Raw genomic sequence first — 23,256 nt, 5'->3', positions numbered from 1 at the left:
TAATTTCGTAAAAAAATCATTTATTATTAAAAAATTCGCACTTCTAAATATAAAAAAAAAGAAAATTGATTAAGAGCTCATGTTTTGCGGCTAATACAAAACTTTTTTTTTTCAATTCCACTAGTAACATCGAATAGTTAACACCTGACACCAAAAACTTTTTTTTTTATTAATTTCAATGCTGTTAAAAAATAGTTTCATTAAGTAACGTCTAGAAAATTTAAGACAACAACTAAAGAAAAACTTCTAAATGTATAAAAACTATTTAGCTTCTGGTGAAAACAAACAAATCAATACAAGTTACAAATGCTTCAAAATGTTCATCCATATTAGAAAATTTAGTCAAAATTTTAAAGTGTGAAAAATAGTTGTAGTTTAGACAGATTTAAGATAATTAAATTTAAATTGGCATTTTTTATTTGGTTAAGAAAGAAGCAGTTTGTATTTTTACTTGTTTTTAGTACTGTTTTATTATTATCTACTCAATTTTAGTTGTACAGGACTTTTAGCAATATTAACATAAAAAAAAATTACAAATAAATAAATAAAAAAATCATAATCTGTTTTTCAAAATAACTTTTTAATGCTATATATATTTTAATTTTAAAATAAAAACTCATACTCGACCAGGCTGATTACGTTTTTGAAGATGTTGTACAATATAGTTGTAACACGGGTTTTATTATGGTACCTAAAGAAAATACATTTAGCTGTGATTCAACCGGTCATTGGAGTATTAAGAACCATTTTAAATGTGAACCAGTTGTGTGTCCAATCGAAGAAGTAAAACATTCGATATATGAGTAAGCTTTTGTAAAATATTTATGACGAAAGATTTTGTTCTTCATAGAATTAAAGCTGACATTTATTTGAATTTTTTTTGATATTAAATAAAACTAAACTGTTTCATAAATTATATACAAAACATTGTTTTATATCTCTGCAACTTTAATTGACTTCACAAAAATTTAGTTTAACCATTAATTAAAAGAATAAGATTTAAGAAATTAATCATTAGATTTTTTATATTTAGTTTAGTCACATTAGCTATCATAGTTACATGCATTGAAAAGGTATTGATTTAGACTAGAGGATAGTAAGTACGGTGTTGGTCCAGTTTATGGGAGTGTCATAAAGTATGAGTGTAATGAAGGGTATCATATGAGTGATAAATCAAACAAAGCTAGAAATTGTCAAGTTGATAGTACCTGGTCCGGTAAGTAATTTTAAATACATGTGTTTTTTTTTAGCTTTTTTATTTAACAGAGCTTCATTTTCTATAAAAAATCACTTAAACTCTTTTTAAAGTAAATTAATTTTTATTTTATCTTCATTTACAGGAAGGTTACCAATTTGTGGTATTATAACTTGTGGAATCGCTCCGGATGTCGAACATGGAATTAGGCTTAATAATGAAAAGCTGACTTACAACGAAACTGCTTCTTACAGATGTCTTATTGGATTTTTCGCGTACGACACGCTATCGGTTAAAGTGAGTGGGTTTAAAAAGTTTAATTGTGTATTCTGCTTCTGTACTTTTCAAGTCTTTGTTCATGAAGTTCATACTTTGAAAAAAATTTCATTTCAGAATTAGAAATTTTTTATGGAAGTTAGATTTGGTTCAAAAATAGATATAACTTTTATTTGAGAAATTTTTATTAGAACTATATATCTTTCAAAAATACTTTTTTAAGATTTTGCCTTATAGTAAATTTATTGTTTCGACATTTTAATTTACACATAAGGGCTAAAGAAACGACTATATGATTTAATATAAAAGCTGCAAACAAAGAATAAAGTAGTAAAATGTGTAAAAAAATGACTGTTTTATGGGAGCCGATCATTTAAAATTCAATCAGGGTTGCCAAAAACCTTGGAAACCTGGAAAAACCTGGAATTTGAGAAGTTTTGAAAAAAAAACTGAAAACCTGTAATATTGAACAATTTTTACATGTTAAGTAGTTTAATATTTTATTTTGTGTAAAGAGGTCGCAATTTTATGCCACCGAAACCGGTCGTGAAAAAAATATTTAATTTGCACACCTCTATTTACATGTTAAGTAGAAAAATTTTGACTTGAGACGAAACATCTACCATATAGATAAATTTTTTTTGTCATTATCAAAAAATTTTCATTAAAAAACATATTTGAAGTAGTTTTACAGTATTTTTTTATGTTTGATGTATACTATTTAACACTGTTTATTACCTTGAACTTGACTTAAAACTAAAAATAGACCCAAAAATGTGTACTTTTAAAAACGTGGAGAAAATTTGCCAAAAACATTTATTTTCAATAATTTTAAATTTTTACTTTTTAACTTGGTCATTTAAAAGTTAGTCATTTAAACCTGATCATATTACAGGGTTCGTGCGCGTCAGGCTAAATCAGGCTAAGTCAGGCTAAATCAGTTTTTTTGAAAAAAGTTGGAAAACGTCAGGCTAAATCAGTTTTTTTATTTAAAAACTTAAGAATCTCAGTTTTACTCAGTTCAAATGCTTGAAAATTTTTGTTAAAAAAAAATTGAGAAATCGTTTTAAGATGAAATTGAGATGTGAATTTATTTCTAAATAAAGAGTTAGTTATTAAATTCAAAATCAGTCAGTATTTGTAAAAATAAATGCTTAAAACCTTTTGTTGAATCTCTGAAAATTTTTTTAGAACATTCAATACTTTGTTTTGAGTAGATTATATACGTCATAATTATGAAAATTCATAAAAAAAATACAGTTTTAACATTACAGTTTAGTTCAACAACTTAGCTGTTTGTTTACATCGGCTATTTTTTCAGAGCTTAGTTGGTTGAACTGTTTTTATTTCTAATTTAAAGGATTTATACCAAATACTTTTAAGATTAAAACTCTTAGCAGTTTATTTATATATTTTACTATTTGTTTAAAGTTATTGGAGATATTCACAACACTAAAAATTAGCTTTAAATATAAGTACAAGTTTTGTTGGAGTACAAATTTTAGCTACAATTCATTTTTCTTTACAACAACAAAATATTTAAGGGTTTTTTAATTTAAGTGTAAGCTTTTTAAATCTGATATGACATCAACAATCACTATATTTATTTAGAGTTTAGGATTTATAATTATGTATCAATTTTAAGTACTAGCCAAAATACTATAACAAATATTTTTTTTACTTATTTTAATACTCTTGTAAGCATTTCATTTTAAATTTTAATAAAACACGACAATGCACGTTGATTTATTATAAACCTTCTGTTTAAAATGTTTTTACTTAGTGCTTAATTAAATTGAAAATTTGTGTTAAGTTTACACTAGTAATAGATTAGATATAACACGTATGATAAAACTTATCACTGAATTTGTTATGATAAGAGCATAGGGAAGGGGGTTCAGTCACCTTTTTCACAATTTAGTCTAATTTTATTGAGATGTAACTAAGCTATGAGTTGCTTTTTGCAGATTTTTAAAGCTCAAAATATTTTTGAGATAAAGCTGATTGAAGACGGAGACTACAATAGTACTAATCAAGACCCCACAATACCTAAAATGACTTCTGAAAGGGATTTTCCTTACTTTGAAAAAATGTCAGGCTAAGTTGGTCTCAGTAAGGCTAACTGAAAAAAATTTCGCGCACGAACCCTGATATTAACTTGATCATTTTTAAACTTTTTTTCATTGTAAGCATAAAAATACAATTAGCAAAAGCCAGCTAAAACTATCTCGAAAATAATACAGCTTGTTATTTATATTAACTCAAATTTATTTTTGGTTAAAAATTTTTCCAACCTTTTTTATTATTTTTTTTTCTCACACTTTATAATCAATGAGAAGATTGGTGAAAGACAAATAGAGCCTAAGCTTGGACTTACGAATGCCATGAGACAACCCCAAGTTTACATAAAGGTTTGATCATGTCACTTTGATCATCAGACAACAAGATTTCGATAGACAGGTTTTTTTTGAAACTTATCAGTCAAGACTGATTAACGAAGTTGTAAGATCAAACCTTTATGTTAACTTAAATTTATATGTATCTTATTTATATCTCGACATAATTCTAACTCCTTTTTATTTCTTATATGATTTATAAATTTAAGTATTTTTTAGTTAGATATTAATTTAAATTCAATTTACATATATTTTATATATAAAAAACAACTATTTTTCAGTTTGCTTACATCTGTTTTAACGCATAAATTCGCATTGTATCGAATCCCTTTTTTAGCCAAAAAGCTGTATAAATTATTATTGCATATACTTTACTAGAAGTAAAGTAAACTCATTCAAAATATACTTGTGTATAAAGTTTTAAAAAAACTAAGGAAAGTTGTGTATAACGTTTAAAAAAACACTACAAAATTACTATAGTGTCAACAATCGAGCAAGTTTACAAAAACTCCTTCTTGTCTACCTATTAGCTGTGGAGAAGCACCACTAGTAAATTTTACAAGTGCGGTACTTTATCATGACAAGTTCGGTTCAAAATCGTACATGACGACAGCTACTTACGTTTGCGAAGTCGGATTTGAGCTTATTGGTTTTTCAAAACTAGTTTGTGGTTCTAATGGAAAGTATAAAGGTAACCCACCCGAGTGTAGAATCATCACTTGTCCAAACCCCAGTTTGTTTATTTTAATTTTTAAGGTTTATAACTAGAGTTGTTTGAAATGAACTTTCAAAAGACGTAGTTAAATTATCTTATTATACATATTCTTTTTTTGTCGTTGTTTACTTTAGCTAGATAATTAAAGGAAAATGACTATATATATTTTTTTTAAACTTAAATGATGGTGTAAAAATGAAATATTGAGTTCTGGGATAGTTGAACTCCATTTATTAATATTAAATAGATGAAATAAGTCATGGTTTTGTGACAACAACGGTTGCTCAGGGCATTTATCCGAAACTATACGGAATAGGGAAACATGCTCCTAACACTATTGCTATGTATGTCTGTGAGGACGGTTATCAGGCTAGTTAAATTATGTAGTTTTATTCAATATATACTTTTTAAATACGGTTATAAGACAACTAAAATTAAGACAAACTATTCTGAGAATACAAATTCTTTCAAAAAGTTAAAGATTCACATCTAAAATATAACATAACTTTGAAAAAAATTCATAAGGCAAAAATTATAAGTTAAAAAGGTCTAGTTATTAAGATTAGATTTGAAAAGTATATATAAAAGGAAAAAATTCATATTGCTAAAAATTGCCATAATTTTGTGTGTCTTAAATATTTTTTAGCCTTACCTCAAAAATTATTTTTAACTTGAAAAAGAATAAACAACGTTCGTGTAATGTTCTACTTGATAAGATAATGATAATAAAAATAATCTTTTAAAAGTATTTATTAAAAGATATAATTCAAAATTACTCAGAATTATTAGAACTTCAAGTGGATAAATTTCCATTGTTAGAATTTAAGTTATCGTGCACTTTTTATATACTATTTACAGCTACTTTACCATTGTTTTTAAAAATTAAACATTTGATATGTATATAACTGATTAATATTTTAATTGTTTTAAGTGTGAATTTATAATCTTTAGTTTTTGTTTATACATGTTTTATTTATAGATTGGATCCGTTGTGAATGAGATAACAAAAGGATTAAATGGAAAGAATGAGATAACTCTAATACTTCAAGATCTTAGAAAAAGTGCGTGAAAGTTTCCAAAAACAGACAGCTTTAATCTACTTATTTTTAATATCGTTCAAAATTATGCCAATAAATAAATATCCTTAAAAATCAAGTACAGAAAATTTGAAATACCAATAGAATTCTTATAAAAAAAATTTGATAGGTAGTTTTGAATTATTGAATTAAAGGTACTTATCCTTATTTCACTTGTCTGTTTCACTTGTCTTCAGTTTATCATTGAGTTAGTAGTTTATTTTATTCACCATTTTTTTGTTACAAGTAAGTTTATTTCATGAAATCATTTGACACGCAAGATACTTATCATCTTTAGCAGTAATTTACAACATGTATTAAAGATTTTTTGTACTTATCATATCTGAACTGAATTGAGCATAAACCAATGTAGAACTTCTTTAAAGGTCAGAGTAAACTGTTGCTTTGTGAATGATGTATTTCGAACGGCAATTGCCCCCTTTTTAAGTCATATTCGCAGCCACCAGCATTATTAAATTGACTCTGAATTTAATTAATATTTTAAAATCATGATTATTCTGAATTATACTATTTGGTTGTGAGCCTTAAGGGTATAAGGAGGGTAAACACTTTTTTTTTTCCAAATTTTGTCTTGTTTTTTACAAAACTAGATAATCTACTTAAAACTTTTACCTCTTGTTAACATTCAAAGTAATTTTTGATGTATAAGCGATCAAAGTTAGAGCATTTCAATAGGTTCTTAATGAGAGGCGGAAATTAAAAGGGCAAAAATAGACTATTTTACTAAAAATATATCTTCTCCTTCAGTTTTTAGAAGCTGTCTTTAAAGTTTTTCAAAGTTATCTTAAACAAATTTTAAACAACTTGTAGTAAACAGATTTTTTTTTTGTAGAAAAATATTTTATTAATATAGTTGTTTGTTTCGTACACACTTTAATTTTTGCACTAATATGTGTTCTGTAAAAAAGTTTTAACAACGTCTTTTTTTTTTTCTTTGTGAAATTTATGTACAAATATTATTCATTTTGAATCTAAACAGATAAATATTATAGAAAAAGGTATATAAACGTTTGTACTATTTACTTTGAACCTTACATTTTGAAATGAATTATTAAAGCCATTAAATTGGGCTATGTGAAAATTGGCTTAGTTTAATTGATTCCATTATATTTATAAATCTTTAAAAAAAAGTAAAGTTTTTCTTATGAATATATGAAATATTGTAAATTTAAAAATGTAAAAAACTGTGGTTTATTGTATAATAATTATATTTATTTGTTCATCTTTAATATAACAAAATAGTTTTTTTTCCATAGACAGCTGTTTTAGCGCTAAACGCCTCTTCCAGCAAGGTATTTTATTCTAAAAAAAGGATTTTTACAAGTACATAGCATAACAAAAATTATATAAAATTAGATTTTGCGTAACAATAACATAAGTAGGACATTTCAAACAACATTCAGCTACGTTATCAACACAGTTTTTAAATAAATTTGATTCGGTAAGGCAAACCACCACTTTGTAATTCGTTCCTTTTTCTTATAAATTCCGACTTTTTATGTTTAAAATCTCTATTTTTTTTGGCTTACATAATTTACACATATTTTTAGAGCTGTACTTGTTTTTAGTTCTTTCTATTGTTTCCTAATAAGTTTAAAAGTTAATTCTTTTTTTCAAGCCTCTATGTGTACTGCAATACAGTTGTGGACTATTAAGATATGCTGCATTAAAAATATAATAGATAAAATTTTAATTTTATAGCTACGTAATTTGTTTATAACAATATACTGGACTACAATAAAGCTCTATACCTATTGGAAGTCTTCAAAGTTTGTCTTACATACAAATATTTTTAAAATAAATCATGTAAATTAACTAACATAAAAAATAAAGTTTCATACGGAGCGAAAAAACTAGTTTCAAACTAGTTCTATTTAAATAATTTAGTCTGTATACTTTTGTTTGGTCAGAAAACTTTTTTAAGAAATTTTAAATTAAAAAAAGTTTTCAAAAGAAAATTTTTGGTATGTTGATGTCGATATTTTGTTGTAATTCTAATAGATCTACATCACAATTTTGTTTAGTTTTAACTGTTTTTATAAGATACTAAATTTTGCATTACTTTAAGTATATTATAAAATTATTAACTTATATTTCCGATCTAAGTATTACAAACTATCAGGCTTTTTGACTTCTACGCAAAGAGAAAAGCTGTTAGAAGTTGTAAGCAGCATAAACGATGATGATTACGATGTAGCGATGCACAGTATGCGTAGCTGCCTGGAAAATGGATCTTGGGATATTGATAAGCCTGAATGTGTACGGATGAGTTGTGGTAAACCGAAAGAAGTTTTAAATGGAAAATTTAATCCATTAGGTATATAAATTTATTTTTACTTATTTTTTTTTAATCAACTCAAGTTTTAAACTTTATTAACAAAACAATGTTTCACTAGTTTTCACTAAGTCAAATAATATCATCAGTTTGATAAAGTCTGTAATTTTATTTTATATAAACATGCAAGAAGACATTAAGCAGAACTTGAAATAAAACTGGCATTTTTGTGTTAAAAAAAAACAAACAAAATAAAACTTATAGTTTAAAACTATCAATTTTGGAAAATCACAATATTACCTGGTTAGTTCGTGCTAAGGTTATAAAAATGTAAGCTACCTAATTATATTATAAATTAAAAAACTTATAACATTAAACACACTTGCAATTAGTAGGCTGGTAAAATTTGTGAACAACAAAAAAAACTCTTGCAACTAAAACATTAAAATGGGTTACATGACAATTCAAATTCGGACTACTCAAATTCCGACAATTCGAATACTTAAAAAAATATTTAAAAGACTATATCTCAATAAGTAATACAAATTTGACAAAAATAAAAAATAAATTTTTAGATCTTATTAATATCTACAAGCCACTTTTTTCATATTTTCAAAATCTAAAATACTTTTCAAGACATTCTAAAATTACTAAAAATAACTATGTTTTTTTCTTTATTTAACCTATATTTCAAAAAATATGTAACGTTTTGCGAAAAGAAAAAAATGGCTTGTAGATATTAATATAACCTACATTATAATTTTTATATTTAATAAATATACATTACTTTTTTATTTGTGGTGGTTCCTTTTTTTTTTAGAATTTGAACTGTCGGAATTTGAATTGTTCGAATTTGAATAGTCGTGCACCCATTAAAATGAATTACTGCTTTTATCGTTTAAAAATTTCTACTATCGTTTTGTGACGTAATTATAAGTTTTGCTCAAAAAATCTAACAATATTATAAATTTGAAACTTTGAAACTGGTTACTTTATCAGTTTTAATATTTGCTTGTACAACTTAAAATAGGATGGCGTTTATCTAATTTTCTTAAGTTTTAGAATAAATATTTTTAAAGTGAACATATGAACACATTAACTCATACCTTTTATTTAATGAAGTTCCACCGTCAGCGTTCGCTATTTGCTATTTATAGATTTAGTGCAAACAAATGAAACATTGTTTTGTTAATAAAATTTGAATCGATCATTCTCCTTATTGTTAAGTCGAGAATTTTATTGTGATCTATAAAGTAAAAAATAAACAATTTTATATAATTACAATTAGTATAACTAATATTTTTCCTTCTTTTTGAGATTTTTTTCGGATAGTTAATATGTTTAAACTTTTGTAAAAATAAGTATAATTAGTAATTATAGTTTTTAAATGGGCTTATCAAAGTACTACTTTAGTTGACATACAGCTATATAATTTTGAAATAATTTTAAGCAAGTAAATTAAAAAACTAAAACTGTACTCCCAAGCTAAGAATATGAAGACAGACTAACAAGATTTTAAATTAAATTACTTTTAGATGCAGGAACCCATCCAGTTATGTATCAAGGGACAGTACAGTATGAATGTGATGTTGGTTACTACGTAAATGACCCAATCCATCAAAATTTTCAAGATTTATCTGGAAGCGGTCATAATTACGAGAGTTTTACATTAGACGAACCATATACTAACGTTATAGCTTCTGTACCATGTGTTTGGGATGAAGTTATACAAGATGTTAAGTCAGTTTAAGCGATTAAGTTATTAATTTAAAAAAAACACAAATTAAAAATCTAAAATATTTTGTACTCTAACAGTGTTTGACTAAAACAAGTTAATGAAGGTGCTAGTTCCGTATCCTTTTTGTTGGAATACTTTATAACCTGAGTTTTAAGTTTTGTTATAGAGAGGTTTTAGATAAGAAAAGCATATGTAACTTATGTAGCAATTGTAAAAAAATTATATTATATATATATATATGTTAGTAATAAAAACTAAAAACTTTAATTTTTTTAGTTAAAATGTTATAAGTAATATATATAATTATATATTTTAATAATAAAGCCCTCTAGGTGGGCTCAGTGTGAAAAATTTAATTTATTAAGTTAAATAACTTAATTCTATATATATATGTATATATATATATATATTTATTTATTTATTTAATTATATAAAAACTATAATTCAAACAGCTGTTTCACACATTGAAATGTAAAATTTCATGTGATCTTCAGTGAGTTGTAGTTTATTATAATAGTAAACAGAAATTTCGATTTTAGAATTTTTTATGGTAATTATGACGTAGTAATGGTACAGTTTATTGTACGATTAGTTGAATTTGAAATACGCTGTAAATGTTATTCTATGCTTTTTAGGAAAGTTTAAAAAGGTTATTTTGGAAAAAATGTTTTAAGCTATTAGAAAAATTTTTTAGGCTGTTGGGAAAAATGTTATAAAATGCTATAAAATACTCGTGTTTGCCGCTTCGATTTTATTTTGTTTTAATATTTAGTTGGTTTTAATTTTGTTAAAAAAGTATTTTTGATAATGGATGCATATGTTTTGTCTTTCGCTTTTCATATTTTATAGCATTTTATAACATTTTTCCCAACAGCCTAAAAAATTTTTCTAATAGCTTAAAACATTTTTTCCAAAATAACCTTTTTAAACTTTCCTAAAAAGCATAGAATAACATTTACAGCGTATTTCAAATTCAACTAATCGTACAATAAACTGTACCATTACTACGTCATAATTACCATAAAAAATTCTAAAATCGAAATTTCTGTTTACTATTATAATAAACTACAACTCACTGAAGATCACATGAAATTTTACATTTCAATGTGTGAAACAGCTGTTTGAATTATAGTTTTTATATAATTAAATAAATAATTATTAAGCTCCAATTTGATTTGTCGAGCACTATCGATCAGAACTTTGTATAAAACCTTTAATATATATATATATATATATATAAAATAAGGTTAATGTTTAAACGTAAACACTTTCAACTGAGCCCACTTGAAGGGCTTTTAAATAATTTATTCAAATGGCGATTTTAAAAATTCTGGAACATATATTTCACAAAGCTTTAATTTTTCATAAAGCTTTGATCATCAGCCAGTTAAATTCAAAATACAAAGCACTGTACTAAACAAAGATACAAAAGTTATGCAAAAAAACAAAAAACAGTATGACGTAATATTGTACATTACAAATATTCAGTACAAAAATCGATCTACCTTCTAACTAATTAAACAACTAAAATTAACGAAAACAACAGTTAATTGACTATAAAATGCTTCAAAATTTGTTGTGTTTTAAAAGAAGCTTTTTTATATGTCGACAAGACGATATAAATTCGCTTCGCTTATTTAAACAACCTTATTTAAGTTAAGCTTATTTAAGAGTCACTATTGAATCACCAATGTTGACGACTGACTACCTGGATGTGAAGCTCAACTTGCATGATCTCTCCTATATGCCTTATAAAAAGAAAAACGCAAAAATTATGTATATAAATAAATATTCTAGCCACCCAAAAAATATTATAAACCAAATACCAAAAATAATTAATAAACGTTTAAATAAAAGATCAAGCAACGAAGAAAACTTTTTAAAGACAAAACAAGATTACGAACTAATAATGAAAAAATGCGGTTACAATGATAAACTTAATTTTGAAACAACGGAGCAAAAAAACAAAACGACCAATAAAAGTAAAAGAAAGCGAAATATAATTTGGTATAATCCCCCATTCTGTACTTCAGTTAAAACAAACATCGGCAGAGAATTTATAAATCTAGTAAAAAAACATTTCAACAAAATTAACCCATTATCAAAGATATTTAACAAACATAATATGCGAATCAGTTATTCATGTATGGCGAATTTGGAGAGATTAATCAAGTCACATAATCAAAGGATTTTAAACAAAAGTAATTCAATCAAAAATCAGTGTAATTGCGCCGGTGGCTGTAAATACAATTTGAAAGGGGGCAATTGCCGGTCAGAGAACATTATTTACAAGGCAACAGTTAACTCTGACCTTGACAAGAAGTTCTACATCGGCCTATGCTCCACTCAATTCAGATTTCGGTATGCCAACCATAAAAAATCCTTTAAAGGTTGTGTATACGAAAATGAAACTGAGCTTTCGAAGTATGTTTGCGGCCTTAAGCGCAAAAACATTGATTTTAAATTAACTTGGGAGGTGATAAAAAGAGCACAGCCAATAGCAGATGGTAACAACCCTGTTTGTAGGCTGTGCTTAAAAGAATCAACAGCCGTTATGTATGCGTTAAAAAAGGAAGGTTGTTTAAATAAGCGAAGCGAATTTATATCGTCTTGTCGACATATAAAAAAGCTTCTTTTAAAACACAACAAATTTTGAAGCATTTTATAGTCAATTAACTGTTGTTTTCGTTAATTTTAGTTGTTTAATTAGTTAGAAGGTAGATCGATTTTTGTACTGAATATTTGTAATGTACAATATTACGTCATACTGTTTTTTGTTTTTTTGCATAACTTTTGTATCTTTGTTTAGTACAGTGCTTTGTATTTTGAATTTAACTGGCTGATGATCAAAGCTTTATGAAAAATTAAAGCTTTGTGAAACATATGTTCCAGAATTTTTAAAATCGCCATTTGAATAAATTATTTATATATATATATATATAGAAATAAGTTATTTAACTTAATAAATTAAATTTTTCACACTGAGCCCACCTTGAGGGCTTTGTTAATAAAAAGGTTTATTTAAAGATGCAAAACTCAAAGAACTCGAGTTTCGTGATTACTCACTCATCAGCTTTAAAACAAGTTTAAAATAAAGCACAAAACAAAATCACTAATGAAGATAAAAAAAAATTTTCATAAATAGATTATGTTAATCTATTTATGAAAATTTTTTTTAAATCACAAAATCACTAATGAAGATAAAAAAAAATTTTCATAAATAGATTATGTTAATCTATTTATGAAAATTTTTTTTATCTTCATTAGTGATTTTGTTTTGTGCTTTATTTTAAACTTGTTTTAAAGCTGATGAGTGAGTAATCACGAAACTCGAGTTCTTTGAGTTTTGCATCTTTAAATAAACCTTTTTATATATATATATATATATATATATATAAAATAAGGTTAATGTTTAAACTTAAACACTTTCAACTGAGCCCACTTGAAGGGCTTTTAAATAATTTATTCAAATGGCGATTTTAAAAATTCTGGAACATATGTTTCACAAAGCTTTAATTTTTCATAAAGCTTTGATCATCAGCCAGTTAAATTCAAAATACAAAGCACTGTACTAAACAAAGATACAAAAGTTATGCAAAAAAACAAAAAACAGTATGACGTAATATTGTACATTACAAATATTCAGTACAAAAATCGATCTACCTTCTAACTAATTAAACAACTAAAATTAACGAAAACAACAGTTAATTGACTATAAAATTCTTCAAAATTTGTTGTGTTTTAAGAGAAGCTTTTTTATATGTCGACAAGACGATATAAATTCGCTTCTCTTATTTAAACAACCTTCCTTTTTTAAAGCATACACAACGGCTGTTGATTCTTTTCAAAAATTCTTTTTTAAATGTTATATTCTGTTATCAAATAGTGAATTAGCACACTAAGTTTATTTTACAGTTCAAAAATACAATACGATATAAAAAAAAGACACTCACACACGTGCAGGTCAGAGCTCAGAAAGGTTTGGTTGATCAATAAGTCACTAGATTTACTCGGGTTTTGGTTTCAAAAGAACCAAATCGAGACTAGATTGAAACTGATAGCAGTCGTCTAGTGATAGTTTCTAAAGCCGGTCGTCGTCTCTTGTTGAAACTGAATCACTTAGTCAAACGTCTACGCGGAATGCCTAAGTGCAAAAATGCCTCTTGGCTGAGTGTGAATACTAAAAGCCTTCTGTGAGAGCTTATACGAAATGCCTAAGTGTAATGCCTACGCCCTTCTTGCGACGTTTGTTTTTGTGCGATTTGCTTCACGTAGAAAAAAGACTCCTCTCTTCTCTCGGAAAGCAGTGTAAAGCAGGCGCAATGCTTACAATGTGTCCATTAAAAATAAAAATTATTGCTATAGATTTTGTAGATGAATAATAGGTAACATACTTATTGTTAAATCAGACTGTTATAAAACTATATAATATTTGTAATTATAGAATCTAAATTAAATAAATTAAAGTAAAAATATAAAATAAGATAACAAATCATAATATAAACTATTTGCATGAACTTGAAGGAAGTACTAATTCTAAAGATTTACAGGTTACTAATCATTGAAAAAAATGTAGTTAATAATTACGTCACAATATATATGAACATTAGGACTAGCTAGATAATTTATACTACAGAGTTAGATAACTTATTACTTATGTTTGGAAAAAGTAGTAGAGCGCTTTAATTTGAAAAATTGATATGTAATCTATTGTGAATAAAAAGTAAAACAACAAACTTTAGTTATTGAATAAATAAATTAAACAAAAATAAAGGCAATAAAATCCACTTAAACTTAGTATAATGTATATTTTATTTATTGAATGTTCATAACGGTTAAATTTTAATTATAACAAAATTAAAGTTAGATACAATTAAAAAGCAGATTGAATTCAAATTAAAAATTAGAAATTTTTAAAACAAAGTACAAAAATCAAACTTGTTATTTTGCTTTCAAAGTCCTGACCAATAATTAAGTTACAGCGCCATACAGAAAACAACCATGGCTTAAAATACATGTGTAATATACAATAAGTAAAATAAATAATTAGATATTGTTTTAGAAAGGAGCAGTCGGATACCTAAATTAAAGATCTTATACAGATGTTTGAAATATTTAATAATTAAACTATGTTACAAATTACGGGTTTGTGTTTAATATGAAAGTTGAAATGTAAAACACAAAACAACAAGGTGGTTATATGCTAAGTATAAACCTGCAGTAAAAAGGCCTCTAGCCGTTCTATTGGGCGTAGTAGGTAAAAAAGCACGGTTTATCTGTAATTTAAGTACAGGTTTTCAATTAAACTTGGGACTTAATACATAAAAATATGAAAAATTATATTCGATGAATTAAATAAATATATAGAATGTCGGAAAATAGAAAGTGAAATGTATGAAATAAATATATAAAAATAAATAAATAAGACTATATTTTTTTACTTAGGATATATTATTATATTAAGATGTATATTAAGTGAGTGTGTGTATGTAAAGGTAAATGAAAAGTGAGAAAGCGCCAAGGTGTTATTTGAAGAAGAACCGTCGGTTGTATACACAGTTGTTTGAAATTTCAAGTCTTTTATTTAGTAATTGTTTACTATCTTCTGCAACAACTGCCATTCGTTCAAGGTTGCATATTTTGCAGATCTTGCTCGTGCTACTGATGTTATTGTTGGCTTGGTGAAGGATGCTCCATTTCATTTCTGGTTTGGTACCATACCTGTCAAAATACTGCCAAACAAAATCTGACAATCTTGTGTTATTCTTTTTATTTACATGCTTAAAAATATACTTATGCCCAGTGTATTTATCTTTAAACGACCTCCTGTCGAACCGATATATAATTTATCCTTGTTATTATTATTAATATTATTATTTTTACAAAACCAAACGATGGTTTAAAAAATCTACAAGTTTATTGCATACTTTAGTTCAAATCGATTTCGGACAACAGTCCTTCTATAGTGAACTTTAAACTAACAGAACTAAAACACATTCATATTATTGTTTTTATTTTTATCATCACTATATATATATATATTAAAGGTTTTATACAAAGTTCTGATCGATAGTGCTCGACAAATCAAATTGGAGCTTAATATTTATTTATTTAATTATATAAAAACTATAATTCAAACAGCTGTTTCACACACCAAAATAACCTTTTAAACTTTCCTAAAAAGCATAGAATAACATTTACAGCGTATTTCAAATTCAACTAATCGTACAATAAACTGTACCATTACTACGTCATAATTACTATAAAAAATTCTAAAATCAAAATTTCTGTTCACTATTATAATAAACTACAACTCACTGAAGATCACATGAAATTTTACATTTCAATGTGTGAAACAGCTGTTTGAATTATAGTTTTTATATAATTAAATAAATAAATATATATATATATATATACCACAGATGTTTTTGTGTCAAAACTTTATTCCGACTAACGGCGTTTCACTGCTCTCAAATAAATTTAAGAACAGATCTACGGAGTCTATAAAATATTAACACACATTAGAAAAAAAGCATGTATAATTATGTATAGTGTTTATGTGAGTAGTAACTATAAACGAACTTTATGGTTTAAAAACAAAGTTTGGAATAAAAACATAAAAATATAAAATTGTCTACAAAAATACGAATTTAATAAAAGCACAGTAACCTCAAAATAGCTTTAAGAATAGGTAAGTTTTTAAAAATGAAAATTAAATTAAGTTGTGCAAAAATGTTACGTTATAATAAATTTAACAAAATAATTAACAATTTATGCAGCTTAAAAACATGAAGTATTAAATTTGTAAATGCCGTTAGTCGGAATAAAGTTTTGACACAAAAACATCTGTGGTATATATTCCGATAAATTTAGCTTATCAGGATCTCCAGGATTTAACGCCTTTTAACGTTACATCTTATATATATATATATAATTTTTTGAAATGTACGATTTTAAAAATACTGAAACATATGTTTCATAAAGACAAAAAAGATTGTCTTTAATCTTCAGCCAGTTCAAATTTAGAATAAAAAGCACTTTTGTAAACAAAGATGCAAAAGTTTACAAAAAAACAAAAAACAGTATGACGTAATAATTGAACATTGTACATTACAAATATTCAGTACAAAAATCGATATACCATCTAACTAATCAAAAAACTAAAAATTTACAAAAACAACAGTTAAGTGACTATAAAATACTTCAAAATTTGTTGTATTTTATGAGGAGCTTTTTCATATGTCGACAATACGATATGAATTCACTCCTCTTATTTAAACAATCTTCCTTTTTTAACGCATACATAACGGCTGTTGATTCTTTTAAGCACAGCCTACAAACAGGGTTGTTACCATCTGCTATTGGCTGTGCTCTTTTTATCACCTCCCAAGTTAATTTAAAATCAATGTTTTTGCGCTTAAGGCAGCAAACATACTTCGAAAGCTCAGTTTCATTTCCGTATACACCACCTTTAAAGGATTTTTTATGGTTAGCATACCGAAATCTGAATTGAGTGGAGCATAAGCCGATGTAGAACTTTTTTTCAAGGTCAGAGTTAACTGTTGCCTTGTAAATAATATTCTCTGACCGGCAATTGCCCCCCTTCAAATTATATCTACAGCCACCAGCGCAATTACACTGATCTTTGATTAAATTCTTTTGTTTAAAATCCTTTGACTGTGTGACTTAATTAATCTCTCCAAATTCGCATTACATGAATAACTGATTCTCATATTATGTTTGTTAAGTATCTTTGCTTTAAATATCTATAAATGTATATATAAAATAAGGTTATTATTCTAACTTAAACACCTTCAACAGAGCCCACTTGAAGGGCTTTTAAATAATTTATTGGAAAAGCACGATTTTAAAAATACTGGTACATACGTTTCATAAAGCCAAACGCTTTAATCATCAGCCAGTTCAAATCAAAATAAAAAGCACTTTACTAAATGTAAATGCAAAAATTATGCAAAAAAATTACGTAATATTGTGTATTACAAAAATTCAGTACAAAAATCGATCTTCAATCTAACTAATTGTTTGATTAGTTAGATGGAAGATCGATTTTTATATATGTATATATTTATATACATTTATATCACAGATGTTCTTGTGCTAAAACTTTATTCCGACTAACGGCGTTTCACTGCTCTCAAATAAATTTAAGAACAGATCTACGGAGTCTATAAAATGTTAACACACATTAGAAAAAAAGCAGAAAAAAGCATGTATAATTATGTATAGTGTTTATCAAGGTAGTAACTATAAATGGACTTTATGGTTTAAAAACAAAGTTTGGGATAAAAGCGTAAAATTATAAAATTGTCTACAAAAAAAACAAATTTAATAAAAGTAGGCACCAACCTCAAAAAGCTCTAAGAATAGGCAAATTTTAAAAATGAAAATTAAATTGAGTTGTGCAGAAATGTTACGTCATAATAATTTTAACAAATTATTCAATAATTTATACAGCTTGAAAACATGAAGTATTAAACTTGCAAGAATATATAAGTTTTGTGAAATAAATTAGTACATAAATAGACAGAGTTATTTAAAGTAGAATCGTCGGTTATGGGGACAGATATTCGATAAATCTTGCCGCTTATTCAGAAGTAGGTCTTTATCTTCTGCTGCAATTACTGCTCTTTCTGTATTGCAAGTTGGGCAAATTCTACTTACTCCGTTGGATGTATGTTTTATCTTTGAAACAATACTCCACTCCATGTTTGGCCTTTTACCGTACCTGTGAAAAAAGCTCCAGACATAATCCGATAAACGCGTGCTTTGTTTTTTATTTATATTTTTAAAAGTATGTTTATGATTAGCATATCTATCCTTGAAACTACCTGCTGTACTTCCGATATAAATTTTATCTGGGCCCTTACTTTCAACTTTAACTTTATAAATTACATTTTTAATTAAGCAATTACCTTTTAATGGGCAGTTATCTTTGTTTAATTTACGGCAATTACATGTTTTAGGCATATTACTTAACTTATTACTATTAGGGTTAGCTGGTTTTGAATATTTATTTATAGTTTTATTGTTATGCATTTTGCTTATACTTTTAGCGCTATTATCACTTACTTGTTCTAAGTTTTCTTTTATCATTTTAGAAATACTTCTAGTTATACGTTGATTATTATAATCTACATTATTGTTAGTATTATTGATATCGATATTTTCATTATCATTAATATTAAAGTTATCATTATAGCTTATATCTTTAATGTTTAAAGTTTTAATATGTTTTACATTATTGTTACCATAATTAAAATTTTTACTATTAGGATTATTATTATTATTACTGTTATTAAAATTATTATTATTATTATTATTATTACTGTTATTATTAATTTGATTAGTATAATTAGAAATATTGTTCATATCTACGTTATTACTAACTTTATTACTAGAGTTATTATTTGTATTAGCTTTGATATGTCTATTTTTAAAATTTGAAATTACTGTTTTGTTGTGCGATTGTATTAAAGTTTTAACATTACTCATGCAACTATAAGAAATTTTAACTGTCTTTCTATTAAAAATTTTGTTATAAAAGTGGCTATCGGGGAAGTGTTTATCGACTAGCTTTAAAAATTCTTTACCTAAGTTTATATTAACTGAAGAGCAATATGGAGGATTATACCACATTATATGTCGGTTAAACCGCGTATAATGTGGTATAATCCTCCATATTGCTCTTCAGTTAATATAAACTTAGGTAAAGAATTTTTAAAGCTAGTCGATAAACACTTCCCCGATAGCCACTTTTATAACAAAATTTTTAATAGAAAGACAGTTAAAATTTCTTATAGTTGCATGAGTAATGTTAAAACTTTAATACAATCGCACAACAAAACAGTAATTTCAAATTTTAAAAATAGACATATCAAAGCTAATACAAATAATAACTCTAGTAATAAAGTTAGTAATAACGTAGATATGAACAATATTTCTAATTATACTAATCAAATTAATAATAACAGTAATAATAATAATAATAATAATAATTTTAATAACAGTAATAATAATAATAATCCTAATAGTAAAAATTTTAATTATGGTAACAATAATGTAAAACATATTAAAACTTTAAACATTAAAGATATAAGCTATAATGATAACTTTAATATTAATGATAATGAAAATATCGATATCAATAATACTAACAATAATGTAGATTATAATAATCAACGTATAACTAGAAGTATTTCTAAAATGATAAAAGAAAACTTAGAACAAGTAAGTGATAATAGCGCTAAAAGTATAAGCAAAATGCATAACAATAAAACTATAAATAAATATTCAAAACCAGCTAACCCTAATAGTAATAAGTTAAGTAATATGCCTAAAACATGTAATTGCCGTAAATTAAACAAAGATAACTGCCCATTAAAAGGTAATTGCTTAATTAAAAATGTAATTTATAAAGTTAAAGTTGAAAGTAAGGGCCCAGATAAAATTTATATCGGAAGTACAGCAGGTAGTTTCAAGGATAGATATGCTAATCATAAACATACTTTTAAAAATATAAATAAAAAACAAAGCACGCGTTTATCGGATTATGTCTGGAGCTTTTTTCACAGGTACGGTAAAAGGCCAAACATGGAGTGGAGTATTGTTTCAAAGATAAAACATACATCCAACGGAGTAAGTAGAATTTGCCCAACTTGCAATACAGAAAGAGCAGTAATTGCAGCAGAAGATAAAGACCTACTTCTGAATAAGCGGCAAGATTTATCGAATATCTGTCCCCATAACCGACGATTCTACTTTAAATAACTCTGTCTATTTATGTACTAATTTATTTCACAAAACTTATATATTCTTGCAAGTTTAATACTTCATGTTTTCAAGCTGTATAAATTATTGAATAATTTGTTAAAATTATTATGACGTAACATTTCTGCACAACTCAATTTAATTTTCATTTTTAAAATTTGCCTATTCTTAGAGCTTTTTGAGGTTGGTGCCTACTTTTATTAAATTTGTTTTTTTTGTAGACAATTTTATAATTTTACGCTTTTATCCCAAACTTTGTTTTTAAACCATAAAGTCCATTTATAGTTACTACCTTGATAAACACTATACATAATTATACATGCTTTTTTCTGCTTTTTTTCTAATGTGTGTTAACATTTTATAGACTCCGTAGATCTGTTCTTAAATTTATTTGAGAGCAGTGAAACGCCGTTAGTCGGAATAAAGTTTTAGCACAAGAACATCTGTGATATACATTCCGATAAGCTTAGCTTATCAGGATCTCCAGGATTTAACGCCTTATAACGTTACATCTTATATACATTTATATGTACTAGAATCAATTATTAACTATGAATTTAAGTTAACATACTTCTTTTATTAAGATAGAAGTGAAAATTTAAAAGTAAAAATAATAAAAAATAGATTAATAAACAAAGTATATTTTATTTCAGATTTGAATTTGAAGCTTCGTGTAAGCCAGTCCCGTGTGCAAACTTTGAAAAACCAAAATTTTCTGTTATGCACATTGTAAATAGACCAACTGGTGAAGACAGTGAACACCTCTATGTTTATGGAATGTCTGTTTATTTCGAATGCGAAGCAGGGTTCGATATTATCTGATTTTTTTAATGCTATTATCTAGCAATTATCTGAGTCAGTATCTCTAAGTGTGCATATGTGCTCAATATTTTGCAAAGCGTGTAAATTATATTACTTTACAGAAAAATTTTGATGAATAGTTAAAATATTTCCTAAATAATCGTTTAATATTGTATAAAGTGTTTTCTGAAGCAAAACTTTAGATAGTTCATGACAGTTTTTACAAATCAAGAATATTTAATAATATATTTTTTTAATTCAAAAAGTAATTTTTATAAGTAACTTACTGTGCACAGCATCTGAAATCTTTTTAATAACATATGAAATTTATAGTTAAATCAAGTACTTAAACTAAGATTTTTATTTATTTTAGTTATTAGTTTTATTGCTAATTCTAGTTATAAAAAAATCTATTGAAATTTAGATACTACCTGCAAGGAATGTCAATACTGCATTGTTCCGAAAAAGGTCAATGGGAGAACTGGCCTCCAACTTGTGAACCAGTTAGTTGTGGAGAATTACAGGCCCCTGAACACGGTGAACTGATAGGCGGTAGAAATTTTGTTTTTCAAGAACGAGTACTTTTTTTGTTAGTTTTTACTAATTTAAAAATTTTTCAGCATACTTTAAAGTAAATTTTATTTTAACTGTTATATCTGTATTTTTTTTTTATTGAAGCAAAAAAGTTTTGATATGAAAATGTTTGAGCAAAAAAAAGTAATACGATCAATTACAAAGGATTTTTATTATCGAACATTTAAAGTCTGAATAATTTAAACAGATTGAATAGTTCATTGTTTTACATTTTAATCAAAGTAAAGTAAAAAGTTATTATTAAAAACAGTTGTGATAATGGATACTTTATGGTTGGATCATCCTCGACAGTTTGTAATGAAGATGCCTCTTGGTCTAATGATCCTCCAGTATGTAACCCGATACCATGTGGTAGTCCAACTAGGGTAAAACATGCAACTTTTATAAGTGACTCAAATAGTTTTGGTGGAACTGTCATTTACAAGTTAGTATGGGTTTGATTTTATAAAGCTGTAGGAAAAGTAATACTTATGATATAAAGATAGCTACATAAAATACGAGTCATTACAAGTGTTTAAACTAATTACAACATAAATTACAAATAAAATGATTGTTTTGATTGTATAAATAGTTTTTTTTTCTAATTGGCGTTTTTTTTTGTTTTAAGTTTCTGTAAGCTGCATAGTTAACAAGCTTTGTTATTTTTTGGTTTTAGTATTTCCCATGTAAAGTATTTTTTGTCGGTATCTTATTTGCTATGTTTTTATTGTCTGTTGTAATAGCTTCTTTGTTGTTCCGGTATCTATTTTTATATTAAAACTAGTCACGTAATTTTTCGTTATGTTTGTTGTCTTTATTGTAGTCTGAGATTGATTGCTAAGCAGTTCTTATTAAGTGGAAATTCTTAATTTATTTTTTAGGGTTAGGTTGATTAAAATTTTGATGTTGTAATTAAAATTTTTGTTTTCCATGCAACTGTAAAATAAATATAACCTATTTATTTCAATATTTGTTAATGACGTTGGGTAATGTCAAATTGATTATTGACTAGTTTTAAAATTACAATATATTTATTTTTTACCCTAGTTAATGAGTACGGCGGGTTAAAATAAATTATAAATGTATACAAAAAAAAGTATAAAATTTTTATTTGAGATTAAAGGATTGAGGGCTGCATGGTAGTCTTGTTTTATGCGCTTAAAGGATCCTTCTTTACTAGGTTATTCGTTTAGTGTTTTATTAATTGTTACAGGTAGTTTTTTTAAGATTGTTGTTGGTAATTTCATTGGATGCTTATATATAAAATGTCTGAATTAGGGTTTTTAAGTGGTATATACTTATATGTTTGAGAGCACAAGGGATGATGATGTACTTAACGGTCAAAGAAGAGGTTTGAATAGGATAGTGTGGTTTGCGTTAATTCTGTATTTTCTTGTTTAAA

The 23,256-nt window shown here is 26.0% G+C and overlaps 1 protein-coding gene across 1 annotated transcript; it reads left to right on the top strand.

The window, feature by feature from the left end:
* Positions 1 to 766: 766 nt before the first annotated feature.
* Positions 767 to 22,244, top strand: LOC145833447 (sushi, von Willebrand factor type A, EGF and pentraxin domain-containing protein 1-like). Its single transcript, XM_082940622.1, has 11 exons — positions 767 to 803; positions 1,086 to 1,216; positions 1,341 to 1,492; positions 4,348 to 4,600; positions 4,830 to 4,951; positions 5,562 to 5,643; positions 7,802 to 7,996; positions 9,490 to 9,694; positions 21,134 to 21,286; positions 21,706 to 21,833; positions 22,126 to 22,244. Exons 2-11 carry the CDS (start codon positions 1,162 to 1,164, stop codon positions 22,242 to 22,244), a joined length of 1,464 nt encoding a protein of 487 aa, XP_082796748.1. The 5' UTR covers positions 767 to 803; positions 1,086 to 1,161.
* Positions 22,245 to 23,256: the final 1,012 nt, after the last annotated feature.

The sequence above is a fragment of the Thalia democratica genome, chromosome 4, assembly GCF_965202585.1.
Source record: "Thalia democratica chromosome 4, ktThaDemo2.hap1.1, whole genome shotgun sequence".
Taxonomy (NCBI): domain Eukaryota; kingdom Metazoa; phylum Chordata; class Thaliacea; order Salpida; family Salpidae; genus Thalia; species Thalia democratica.
This window is presented reverse-complemented; position numbering and strand designations above follow the sequence as displayed.

Excerpts from the sequence above, each read along its gene's own strand:
- LOC145833447 (XM_082940622.1), top strand. The coding sequence starts at position 1,162 with ATGAGTGATAAATCAAACAAAGCTAGAAATTGTCAAGTTGATAGTACC. Across the intron at positions 1,493-4,347 it reads ACGACACGCTATCGGTTAAA|TGTCAACAATCGAGCAAGTT; the intron begins GTGAGTGGGTTT and ends AAATTACTATAG. Across the intron at positions 5,644-7,801 it reads ACTTCAAGATCTTAGAAAAA|GCTTTTTGACTTCTACGCAA; the intron begins GTGCGTGAAAGT and ends ACAAACTATCAG.